Source organism: Pan troglodytes, chromosome 14, assembly GCF_028858775.2.
Source record: "Pan troglodytes isolate AG18354 chromosome 14, NHGRI_mPanTro3-v2.0_pri, whole genome shotgun sequence".
Lineage (NCBI taxonomy): Eukaryota > Metazoa > Chordata > Mammalia > Primates > Hominidae > Pan > Pan troglodytes.
The window spans coordinates 118,097,443-118,110,117 of record NC_072412.2 but is presented as its reverse complement, the minus strand read 5'-3'; the positions used below and the strand labels follow the sequence as shown (position 1 = coordinate 118,110,117).

At 47.1% G+C, this 12,675-nt stretch overlaps 1 protein-coding gene across 5 annotated transcripts in view; it reads left to right on the top strand.

Moving 5' to 3' along the window:
- TUBGCP3 (tubulin gamma complex component 3) overlaps window positions 1-9,965 on the top strand; it is a 102,592-nt gene extending 92,627 nt beyond the window's left edge. For all 5 annotated transcript variants that reach the window (XR_010150587.1, XM_001142636.5, XM_016925573.4 and 2 more), the window contains 2 exons: window positions 5,373-5,489; window positions 8,825-9,965. Coding sequence is in view for 4 of the 5 variants with exons in the window: in XM_001142636.5 (XP_001142636.2) it covers window positions 5,373-5,489; window positions 8,825-8,983 (276 nt within the window). In the remaining variant the exon portion in view is untranslated. The remainder of the gene's footprint in view (window positions 1-5,372; window positions 5,490-8,824) is intronic.
- The last annotated feature ends 2,710 nt before the right edge of the window (window positions 9,966-12,675 follow it).

The following is a 12,675-nucleotide window of genomic DNA, read 5'->3' as shown; positions in this document are numbered from 1 at the left end:
TCTGCAAGCACTGGCAGCCAAAGCAAAAATGGACAAATGGGGTCACATCAAGTTTAACAAGCACCCAAAGGAAACAATCAACAAAGTGAAGAGGCAGCCCAGAAAACGGGAGAAAATATCTGCAAACTACCCATTGGCGAGGGATTGATAACCAGAATATATAAGGAGCCCAAACAGCTCAACAGGAAAAAAATCTAGTAATTCAGTTAAGAAAGGAAAAGGATCTGAATCGACATTTCTCGAAAGAAGACAATGCAAATGGCAAAAAGGCTTATGAAAAGATGCTCAACATCATGGGTTATCAAAGAAATGCAGATCAAAACTACAGTGAGCTATCATCCCACCCCAGTTAAAATGGCTTTTATCCAAAAGTCAGGCAAGAACAAATGCTGGCGAGGATGTGAAGAAAAGGGAACCCTCACACACTGCGGAGGGAACATGGATTAGTCCAGCCACCATGGATATAAGTTTATAGTCGAGTACATGTATGTCCTTAAGTTATCGAATAAGATCATAGTAGTTAAAAGAGTGGTGTGGCTCAAGGAAAGACAAGTAATTGGAACAGGGTAAGGTCCAGAAGCCCACAGGTAGAGACTGTTGCTCCGTGGCCTGTGGTGCTGAGAGCCGTGGGGCCTGGGCCTAAGTCGGCAGCACTGGCTAATTTTAAACAGCTCAAAATATACTATTTTACTATACTAAGTTTAGATGTTTGATGTTAAAATTTTAAAGGCATACACCAACAAATGCTGGTGAGGATGTGAGAAGACTCTTACGCTGCTGGTTCTGGATAAACTGGAATAACCACTTTGGAATACTGTTAGGCAGGAACCAGTGCCGAACTCAGGACTACTCTGACCCAGCATTCTCTCTCCTAGGTGTAGTGCCCAACGGAAGTGTGTCTCAGGCACACCAGGCCTCGTTCCCATAGCTAGAGCGTCTCAGGCACACCAGGCCCCGTTCCCATACCTAGAGCGTCTCAGGCACACCAGGCCCCGTACCCATACCTAGAGCGTCTCAGGCACACCAGGCCCAGTTCCCAAAGCTAGAGTGTCTCAGGCACACCAGGCCCCGTTCCCATAGCTAGAGCGTCTCAGGGACACCAGGCCCTGTTCCCAAAGCTAGAGTGTCTCAGGCACACCAGGCCATGTTTCCATAGCCAGAGCATCTCAGGGACACCAGGCCATGTTCCCATAGCCAGAACATCTCAGGGACACCAGGCCCCATTCCTATAGCCAGAGTGTCTCAGGCACACCAGGCCATGTTCCTATAGCTAGAGCGTCTGAGGGATACCAGGCCCTGTTCCCATAGCTAGAGCATCTCAGGCACACCAGGCCCTGTTCCCAAAGCTAGAGTGTCTCAGGCACACCAGGCCATGTTCCCATAGCCAGAGTGTCTCAGGGACACCAGGCCACGTTCCCATAGCCAGAGCGTCTCAGGGACACCAGGCCCTGTTCCCATAGCCAGAGCGTCTGAGGCACACCAGGCCATGTTCCTATAGCTAGAGCGTTTCAGGGACACCAGGCCCTGTTCCCAAAGCTAGAGTGTCTCAGGCACACCAGGTCCCATTCCCATAGCTAGAGCGTCTCAGGGACACCAGGCCCCGTTCCCAAAGCTAGAGTGTCTCAGGCACACCAGGCCATGTTCCCATAGCCAGAGCATCTCAGGCACACCAGGCCTCGTTCCCATAGCCAGAGCGTCTCAGGCACACCAGGCCCTGTTCCCAAAGCTAGAGTGTCTCAGGCACACCAGGCCATGTTCCCATAGCCAGAGCGTCTCAGGCACACCAGGCCATGTTCCTATAGCTAGAGCGTTTCAGGGACACCAGGCCCTGTTCCCAAAGCTAGAGTGTCTCGGGCACACCAGGCCTTGTTCCCATAGCTAGAGCGTCTCAGGCACACCGGACCCCGTTCCCATACCTAGAGCGTCTCAGGCACACCAGGCCCTGTTCCCATACCTAGAGCGTCTCAGGGACACCAGGCCACGTTCCCATAGCCAGAGCGTCTCAGGCACACCAGGCCACGTTCCCATAGCCAGAGCGTCTCAGGGACACCAGGCCACGTTCCCATAGCCAGAGCGTCTCAGGGACACCAGGCCACGTTCCCATAGCCAGAGCGTCTCAGGGACACCAGGCCACGTTCCCATAGCCAGAGCGTCTCAGGGACACCAGGCCACGTTCCCATAGCTAGAGCGTCTCAGGGACACCAGGCCATGTTCCCATAGCTAGAGCGTCTCAGGGACACCAGGCCATGTTCCCATAGCTAGAGTGTCTCAGGGACACCAGGCCCCGTTCCCATAGCCAGGGTGTCTCAGGGACACCAGGCCATGTTCCCATAGCTAGAGCGTCTCAGGGACACCAGGCCCTGTTCCCAAAGCCAGAGCGTCTCAGGGACACCAGGCCATGTTCCCATAGCCAGAGCGTCTCAGGGACACCAGGCCATGTTCCCATAGCTAGAGCGTCTTAGGGATACCAGGCCCCGTTCCCATAGCCAGGGTGTCTCAGGCACACCAGGCCCCGTTCCCATAGCCAGGGCTCCTCTGGGGGGAGAGGTGGTCATTGGAAGGGGCCACAGGAACATCTGGGTGCTGAGATGCCCTCGCTTGCATCTGCATGGGGGTGACATGCGCATATTCATCTTGTGATAACTTATTAAGCTGTTCATGTATGAGTTTTTACACTTTTTTATATGTGTTATACGACAGTAAAATAGTATATTTTAAAAATTTGTGTAAAGAAATAAAAGACAAAAGTTGGTGGGGAAAAGATGGGAAGTAGTGTAAATATTGTTATTTATCTTTTGTAACCAAGCATCAAAAGATATTGTTTAAAGCTCATAAATGAAGTAAAACAGGTATACTTAGGTTGAAAGATGTTAGAGATATGAATAGAATGTTTCTAAAATCAGATGGCAAAAGGAAGGAGGACAATAATTATTATTGCCCAGATTAGAGTATTGATACCATCCCAAGAAGAAGATGATATGTTTTATGAAGTGAAGGTATAAAGGTAACCACTGGGACACAGTGTCACTGCCTGGCTGTTAGAAGAAATACAGGTGATATAGTAGAAGATTATCACCCTCAAACCGGAAAGCATAGTATAAATATGAAGACAGAACTAAGAGCAGATGTACATCACATCAATCAGGGGACTTGGGTTAAACCCACATAATGAAAGAAAAAGCTCCTCAATAGAGGATGGTGTTTCCTTGATGCCCCTGGGTGGGGGTGCTGGATGGCTTGTAGCTGAGGGCTGAAGGTCATTATCTGGGCAGACCTACAAATTGGGAAGTTCTGGCCGGGCGTGGTGGCTCATGCCTGTAATCCCAGCTCTTAGGGAGGCAGAGGTGGGAGCATAGCTTGAGCCCAGGAGTTGGAGAGCTGCCTGGGCAATATAGCAAGACCCCGTTCTCCACAAAAGGGTTGTTGGTGGGGAGAAAAGAAGACAAATTGGGAAGTTCTGGTGTAGAACGAGTGATGTAGATAGTTTATAAAGAAAACAGTGGACACAAAGCATATAAAGCAAATTAAATTCTTCAAAGGAAAGCAGGTTGTGGTTCAGAGCACAAAACAGTAAACGTGGCAGGAAGGGCGCACTGGAGTGATGGGAGGTGCAGGGCACAGTGAGGCCCACGCAGTGTGGGCTTCCTGTAAGGCCCAGCTTGTGCCATATCAGTACTCACTTAGAAAACCACAAGCAAACAAGCAGAAATGGGTCAAAGCACATGGATTTTAGAAGACTATTTCAGTTTCTTACAGACTATGAAAGATAAAATGCACATAAATAAGGAAATATGAAAATTCATAACTGCCTATATTAATAAATTGGAGAGAATGAAAGTAAATAAACATCCCACTCAAAAAGTTGGAAAAGCAGGAATGAAACCTAAAGAAAAAGCCAAAGGACATAATTAGTAAAGATGAGAGCGAAAATCAGTGAATCGGAAACAAGTTAATAAAGTCCAAGAGCTGGGCCTTTTGGGGGGCCAAGGAGTGGAGGGAAATTAAGCCATGAATGAATCTGAGAGGTAGCGGGAGGAGAAGGCACAAACATACAAAACAAGTGAGAAAGAACTTACTCTTTCGCTCAGCTCTGTGGAAAAAAATCTACTTGAAGGAAATCATTTTCCATAGGTTTCCGAAATTGGCCCCATGAGAGAAAGGAAATTGTAAGCAGAGCAAATACTAAAGAAGAAACAAAGCCATCGAAGGGCTCCCACCAAAAAGCATCAGGTCAGCTGTGCTGAGAAAGACTCCCAAACGCACCGATGGTCAGCTTTGTGCTCTGTGAACTGTTCCAAGTTTCTAAATCGTGTAAGAAGAATCATGAAGCTGATACCCTATCTGAGAAAAAACAAATCTGGGTTGTAAATATTGATGGAGAAATCTCACATAAAATATAATTGAAAAAAGGCTAGATTTAAAAGCATAATTTATGAAGACTAGGATTTATTTCAGGAATGCATAGGTTTGGGAAATCCAGTAATATAATTCACCATATTTGACAAGTGAATTAAATCATGGCCAGGAGCGGTGGCTCCCGCCTGTAATCCCAGCGCTTTGGGAGGCTGAGGCAGGCAGATCACCTGAGGTCAGGAGTTCGAGACAAGCCTGGCCAACATGGTGAAACCCTGTCTCTACTAAAAATACAAAATTAGCCGGGTGTGGTGGTTCATGCCTGTAATCCCGGCTACCTGGGAGGCTGAGGCAGAAGAATCACTTAAACCCAGGAGGCCGAGGTTGCAGTGAGCCGAGATCATGCCATTGTACTCCAGCCTGGGAGAGCGAAACTCCATCTCAAAAAACAAACAAACAAACATAATTCCTATATATGCTATCTGAGAAGACATTTAATTAAATTCATCATTGATTGAAAATGATCTTAAAAATAGAAATAAACGGGTATATCTCCAGTACCAAAAAGTACATCATGGTTAGGGAACTAGAAGCATTCTCACTAAAGTCAAGATAATAGTTTAAAGGGTGCTGACGCCTTGGGCCAGCTGGTTCCACTTTCACACATACTGTCTTTGTTATATAAAAACGTGTACAGCACGAGGGAAGGATAGAAGGCTGTTCATCCCATGAAATGAGATGAATTATATACCTTGTTACATGTTATACAATGTGATATTAAAAACAACAGAGGCAGTCTCAAATGTGTTCATATGAAATATTTTCAACACACATTGTTAACTGGAAAAAGTAAGCTGGAGAGCAGTCTGGCATCAGAAAATTATTGTGAAAGTGTTGAACAGTACAGAGAGGCATAAAAAGCAGACACCTCCCGCTCCTCACATACCTGTTTTCAGCCCTACTCTGTAATCTGTTTTCCATCGTGATTTTACTGACATTTGGTACTTTTGATTGTTCAGGGCCAGTGGGGAGTGACGGCAGCAGAGGAAGAGGAGGAAAATAAGAGGATTGGAGAATTTAAAGAATCTATACCAAAAATGTGCTCACAGTTGCGAATATTGACCCATTTCTACCAGGTGTGTATGAGGATACAGAGTGGCTCTTCACACCACTCTGCCCATGTTCTGTACCTGACAGTTGTTTTCACAGTGATGAGAGCAGAGTCAGCCCTGTCAGTCTGACACTTATTTGTGTAGGTGTGAGTAGCACCCATGGTGGACCCTGTGACCCTCTGGGGGACTCAGGTATGCCTGGGCTCCGGGCAGTGCCAGTGTGCCATCAGTGAGAACCCTGGCCAAAGGGTGGCCCCTGTGGTGGGATGCGGGCACCCGGGGGTGGCCCCAGTGCTCCCCTGTGTTGGGGTGTGGGGACCTGGGCGTGGCCCCTGTGCTCCCCTGTGGTGGGTGTGGGGACCCGTGGGTGGCCCCTGTGCTCCCCTGTGGTGGGTGTGGGGACCTGGGGGTGGCCCCTGTGCTCCACTGTGGTGGGATGTGGGGACCTGGGGGTGGCCCCTGTGCTCCACTGTGGTGGGTGTGGGGACCTGGGGGTGGCCCCTGTGCTCCACTGTGGTGGGTGTGGGGACCTGGGGGTGACCCCTTTGCTCCCCTGTGGTGGGTGTGGGGACCTGGGGGTGACCCCTGTGCTCCCCTGTGGTGGGTGTGGAGACCTGGGGGTGGCCCCTGTGCTCCCCTGTGGTGGGATGTGGGGACCTGGGGGTGACCCCTGTGCTCCCCTGTGGTGGGTGTGGGGACCTGGGGGTGGCTCCTGTGCTCCCCTGTGGTGGGTGTGGGGACCTGGGGGTGACCCCTGTGCTCCCCTGTGGTGGGATGTGGGGACCTGGGGGTGACCCCTGTGCTCCCCTGTGGTGGGTGTGGGGACCTGGGGGTGGCTCCTGTGCTCCCCTGTGGTGGGATGTGGGGACCTGGGGGTGACCCCTGTGCTCCCCTGTGGTGGGTGTGGGGACCTGGGGGTGGCCCCTGTGCTCCCCCGTGGTGGGATTGTGGGGACCTGCAGGCGTCTCTGTAGCCTTCATTTGGGTTTTTCAGTGACTCCCAATGGGGACTGTCCCTGAGACAGCTGCCCAGCCTGGGTGAGGGGCCGGCAGCCAGCAGACATGGTGTAGACCCGGGAAGGCTGGGGACGGCTGCTCTGCATGTCTGTCCCTCTGCTTTTGCCTCCATGTATGGGTCCAGTTTCTCATTTCCTCCATTTCTCAATGTGATCTTACTGATAGTAGAGATGAAAAGATTTCATGAAAAATATTTCTGTTCAGTCGCTGATCACTAATCATGGAGCATCAAGCCTCCAGCCCTCCAACATCGTGGGTTTGTGTGCTGGTGCCTTCATGTGGTTTAAAATTGAAAGTGAGACCTCACTCGCTCTTTCTGTGGGCATCTAGTTTGCTTCCCAGGTCCTCAAACTTTTTTTTTTTTTTTTGAGACCAAGTCTTGCTCTGTCACCCAGGCTGCAGTGCAGTGGTGTGATCTTGGCTCACTGCAATCCCCGTCTCCTGGGTTCAAACGATGCTACTGCCTCAGCCTCCCGAGTAGCTGGGATTACAGGCACGCGCCACCACACCTGGCTAATTGTTGTATTTTTAGTAGAGACAGGGTTTCACCATGTTGGCCAGGCTGGTCTTGAACTCCTGACCTCAAGTGATCCACCCGCCTCAGCTTCCCAAAGTGCTGGGATTACAGGCATGAGCCACCATGCCCGGCCCTCATACTTTTTAAATATTTATTTTTCTTCAAGATAACTAAGGAGGAACGTTGTCCCTTTTACAAGTGGTCTTAGTCTGACCTTGGCCTACTTTTGCATTTTTGTTGAAGTTTCATAAAAGGGGGTAGTGACTGGCCAGCCATGTTCCGTGAACAGGCATCCCTGTTGGATGGTGTTTTGACACGATGCCTTCTTGAACTCATGTTATTTGTACAGTATGTATTCCTGTTTCTTAAAAATGGACACCTAATGGTTAGATCCATATGATTCACTAAAATCAGACATACAAATCCTTTGTATAGCTACAAAGGAGCAATGTGTAATTTTAAAGATTTGTCTGTGTGCTTATTTCTGAGACAACGATGTTCTTGTTTATGGTTACACATTTCCCTGAGGGAGTTAATACATTTTTAAAAAGTAATCTTAATCACTGTAATCCCAGTTTTACTCAAATTACAGTCTTAAATCTGAATGGTAATGATTTACAAAGAAGATTCTTTTCTGTAACAGCAGAAATCCGTCTCTGCTCTCTGTGGCGGTGCCAGCGACGGCAGGGTGTTATCGCCATTGACTGTGAAAGAACATCCAGTCTCAACCTGTGGAAGAAATATTCTTAGATTTCCTTTTAGTAGTTCCACAGACCGTTGTATTTCAGTTTCATCACATCATCACATAATAGGAAGTCACTGTCTATATTTTGGCAATATAACTTCTTAGGCGTGTTCTTCTTCCCTCACCTAAAAAGGCAGTGATACACGCACACACACACACAGACACACACACACATACACAGTGTTTGCCTGCTCAGAGGTGAAGTTACTTTATCAACACAGCAGAGCCTGTGCCCAGGCCTGCCTGTGAGCTTCGGCATTCGTGTTTCTGACCAGAAGCTGGGAAGGGGCAGTGACAGCTGGTGAAGACTTGGGCGGGGCTTGGTGCGGACGCAGTGCCTCAGTGAGTTTTCTCTGCAGATGAGGCCTTTCCAGGCCAGCAGTTCTGTGAACAGATCAGCACCTCGTGGCATGGAGCAGGCTCCAGCACTGGGCGGGGATGGGCCTGTACTCAGTATGCAAGTCTTTCAGCCTGAAATAGAAGCAGCCAGTCCTTTCGTCTTATCAGAGTTAGGGGAAACTTCTGTCACATCTTTAAAAATGCCCTCAGTAACAGGATGATGGCGATGCCAGTGCCCATGAAGAGGGCGGCTGCAGCCTCACGTCCAGCAGCTAGACCCAAAGACCCGACTGATGCTCTCAATTTGTTTTCCAGCAAGGGCTCTAGGATGAAATCCTCTTTCATGAGTCATATGAAAGATGAAATATGTGGCACTGAGTTTTGTATTCAAAATAGAATAGAATGTTCTAACATCTGTTACTTTGCTGTTTTGCTTATTCTTGTGGAACTTAAGAACAAAGTGAAAAAACCTATTGGTTAGTTGTTTTCAAATCAAATGTATTCTTCACTAATTTGTCCTTGTAAAAGGGCGCCCATTCCTAATGCAGGTGCACTGGCCGTGTGCACTCCAGGGTCCCAGCAGCTCTTGCTCCCTGGACACCTGCCCTGGTGGGCATTTACTAAGGGCCTGTTGATCTGGAAGGAAAAACAGACCCAACCCAAAGGAGATTAAGGTCCGGGGAATACGTTTGTGGGTCGTTCTTTTCTGAAACAATATTTTACTCCTTTTGCTTCTTTTTAGGGTATCGTGCAGCAGTTTTTGGTGTTACTGACGACCAGCTCTGACGAGAGTCTTCGGTTTCTTAGCTTCAGGCTGGACTTTAACGAGCATTACAAAGCCAGGGAGCCCAGGCTCCGTGTGTCTCTGGGTACCAGGGGGCGGCGCAGCTCCCACACGTGAAGCTCGCGGTCCTCCCAGGGAGCTGCGGGTGATGTTCGTTGCACTGCTAGACACGAAATTCCCATCGACGTCCTGCAGGAACTGCATGCTGCAGGTGTCCTGCCCTTCCGCCCACGAGTGCGCCATGTTTCAGCGGAGCGGCGTGTGGGAGAAGCCACGTCGTGTTTCACATGTCGGAGTCGAATGCATTTGTAAATCACTAAGTCAAGTAGGCTGGCTGCACTGTTCACATTTGTCTCTAAAAGTCTTCATCGCTAAAAGATACCATAATTTGCTGAGGCTTCTTAAGCTTTCTATGTTATAATTTATATTTGTCACTTTAAAAAATCCATTTCTTTTAGAAAAAATTAGGGTGATAGGATATTCATTAGTTAAGATGGTAACGTCATTGCTATTTTTTTAACATCCTCTTTAGAGGTAATTTTTGTTAACATAACCAAAAATTAAATTGAAACAAAGTGTCCCAACTAAGAAAATATATAGAGCATTTTATTTTTTTTTAGTGTTGTAAAATATTAACCTCTGTGAGATCCTTTGTATCTTAATGCATTACCTTTACACATATTTATTCTTATTTTCTCTCCTTTCAGAGTTTACATTTTTATATTTAATTTACTATTTCAGATTTTTAAAATAGTATAGAAAAAAGTAGGAGGGATAGAGAACAAAAATACTCCTATACAGTGCAACCCAAATACCGCGAATGCATCAGCTAAAGCAGCGTGTAAATAGGAATGACGAGAAAGTTAATGGAGTATTTTATTTTCAAAGTTCCTGATAAGCATTGGAAAGAAATCGACATGGATAATGAAGATTTCCTTTTTCCTTGCCTATTTTTTCATTGTAAATATTTATATACTACTGACCAAGATGTTGGGGTGGGGGGGATTGTTTTTTGTAAAAATGTCATTATCAGGTCACATAAATCTGCCTTTATGTTGCATAAGTGAAAATTTAGAAAATTAAAAGCAATTATCTTTCAGATGCATTCGTTATTTCTTGAGTAGTTTATGAAGGGACAGTTTACTTGCTGGATTTGGGGGTTGAGGGTTGGTAGAATTTGATTTAATATAGTACAGCATATGAATTATTTAATCAGTGAAACCAGGAAAGTAGACTTTGTGTGACTTTTGGTGTAGAAGCAAAGGCAATGTCACCGCTCAGGTCTCAGGAGCGGTGCTTTAGTTATCTGAATCCACCTCTGACTCCTTTAGGTGTGGATTACCTTTAAAACTAAAGGGGCCGTCAGGAATCCTGGCCATGCAGAAATGAATCCATGGCAAAGGCCAGAAATTCAATGTAATTTTAGTTTTAAAGTTCATAAAATCAGAAATTTGAAACAGGTTTTTCTACTGCAAGGTTTTTTAGAAATTATTGCATATTGTTTATCTCCATGAGAGGTTTACCAAGGTAATTGACCATGCAGCCAGCTTTTATTTTATTTTATTCAGAGAGTTGTTCCAGGGATTAATCCTCAGTAGAAACCACCCTAGCAAAGGCCCCCCTCGATTTTAGGGATTACGACTCCATTGGAGTGTAGGAGTCACCAGGACTTAGGTCAGATTTGTGGGCTATGGAGGGCTTCCGGGAGGTGCGGCCCTGGGGGGTGCCTGCGGGTCTGGAGGGTGGGAGCTGGGATGGGGTGAGGCCTCTGAGGAGCTGCGTGAGACCCACTCTCCGTCATTGTGGATGCACAGTCAGGCCCCTTAGGGAGCCAGGGCCCCAAAACCCAGCATCAGCCAAGCATGGATGACTTGGGGGCTCCACACTGGGGTTGTGTGGAAAGGAAAACCCACAGTGTGGGCGACCGCACCAAGCTCTGGGAGGGTCACGTCTTTATCCAGAAAATGCTAACCACTCTTACCTGTCACGCTTGTTGTAAATATTAGTGATGCTGTATCTATAGGGTCCTGGGCAGCTCAAGCAGGCCACCTGGCTCCATCTGCGAGGACAACTCTTACCCACCAGGAAGTTTGGTGACTGCGGCCGAGGGCACAGATATCCTTTGTTAGAAGGGCTGGCCGCCCTCATATCCTGTTGCATGGGCAGGTTCGACTGGAGAGGGGAATATTCTTGCCTTTCTTGCCTGGTTGTCGACTGCAGTGTTCATGGCATCATGATTCTCAAGTCCCTCTGGAAAAATGTGCCTCCAGACATTAAAATGTAGGACAGAAGGACACAGCTTTGTTGAAGGAAAAGAGTACTTTTATCAAATAGCCACAGGCATGCTTGAATCGTGTTATGAGGCATATGTGGAAGAGATGTGTGGTGCAGCAGAGGCATATATAAGGGGCAGCCTTCATCCATAAACGATGCATGTGTTCTGAGCGCCCCACTGTGTGACCATTCCCCAGCCTCTCTCCCTCTTCTCAGCCCTCCGAATTCCCAGACACAGCAATATAGAAATAAGGCCAGTTAACCCTACGGTGGCTTCTAAGTGTTCAAGTGAAAGGTAGAGTCACACGTCTCCCACTCTAAATCAAATGCTAGAAATGACTAAGCTCAGCGAGGAAGGCATGTTGAAAGCTGACAGGTCAAAAGGCCTCTTCCGCCAAACAGCTGGTCATGTGAATGCAAAGAAGTTCTTGAAGGAAATTAAAAGTGCTACTCCAGTGAACACAGAAAGATAGGAAAGCAAAGCAACCTTATTGCTGATACGGAGAAAGTTGTAGTGGTCTGGTTAGAAGATCAAACCAGCACAACATTCACTTAAGCTAAAGCCTAATCCAGAGCAAGGCCCTAACTTCAATTCTGTGAAGGCTGAGAGAGGTGAGGAGGTTGCAGAAGAAAAGTTGGAAGCTAGCAGAGGTTGATTCATGAGGTTGAAGGAAAGAAGCCGTCTCCGTAACACAGAAGTGCAAGGTGAAGCAGCAAGTGCTGATGGAGAAGCTGCAGCAAGTCATCCAGAAGATCTAGCTGAGATAACAGATCATTCATGAAGGTGGCCACACTAACACATTTTCACTGTAGATGAAAGGGCTTTCTATGGGAAGAAGATGCTATCTAGGACTTTCATAGTTAGAAGTCAGTGCCTAGCTTCAAAGGAGGGGTTGATTGTCTTGCTAGGGGCTAGTTAATGCAGCTGGTGATGTTAAGTTAAAGCCAATGCTCACTGGCCATTCTGAAAATCCTAGGGCACTGAAGAGGGATGCTAAATCTACTCTGCCTGTGCTCTATAAATGACACAACAAAGCCTGGATGACAACACATCTATTTACAGCCTGGTTTACTGAATATTTTAAATCCCCCTCGAGATCGATTGCTCAGAAAAAAAGGTTATTTTCAAAATATTACTGCTCATTGATAGTGTACCTGGTTGCCCACGAACTCTGAGGGAGTTGTACAAGGAGATACATGTTGTTTTCATGTGTGCTAAGACGGCATCCTTTCCACAGGATCAGGAGTAATTTCAACTTTCAAGTCTTATGATTTAGGAAATACGGTTTGTAAGGCTATAGCTGCCATAAATAGTGCTTCCTCTGATGGATCTTGGAAAAGTAAACTGAAAACCTTCTGGAAAGGATTCACCATTCTAGATGCCATTATGAACACGATTCGTGGGAGGAGGTAAAAATGTCAGCATAAACAGGAGTTTGGAAGACGATGATTCCAATCATCATGGATGACTGAGGGGTCAAGACATCAGGGAGGAAGGAACTGCAGATGTTGTGGGGCTAGTAAGAGAAGTAGAA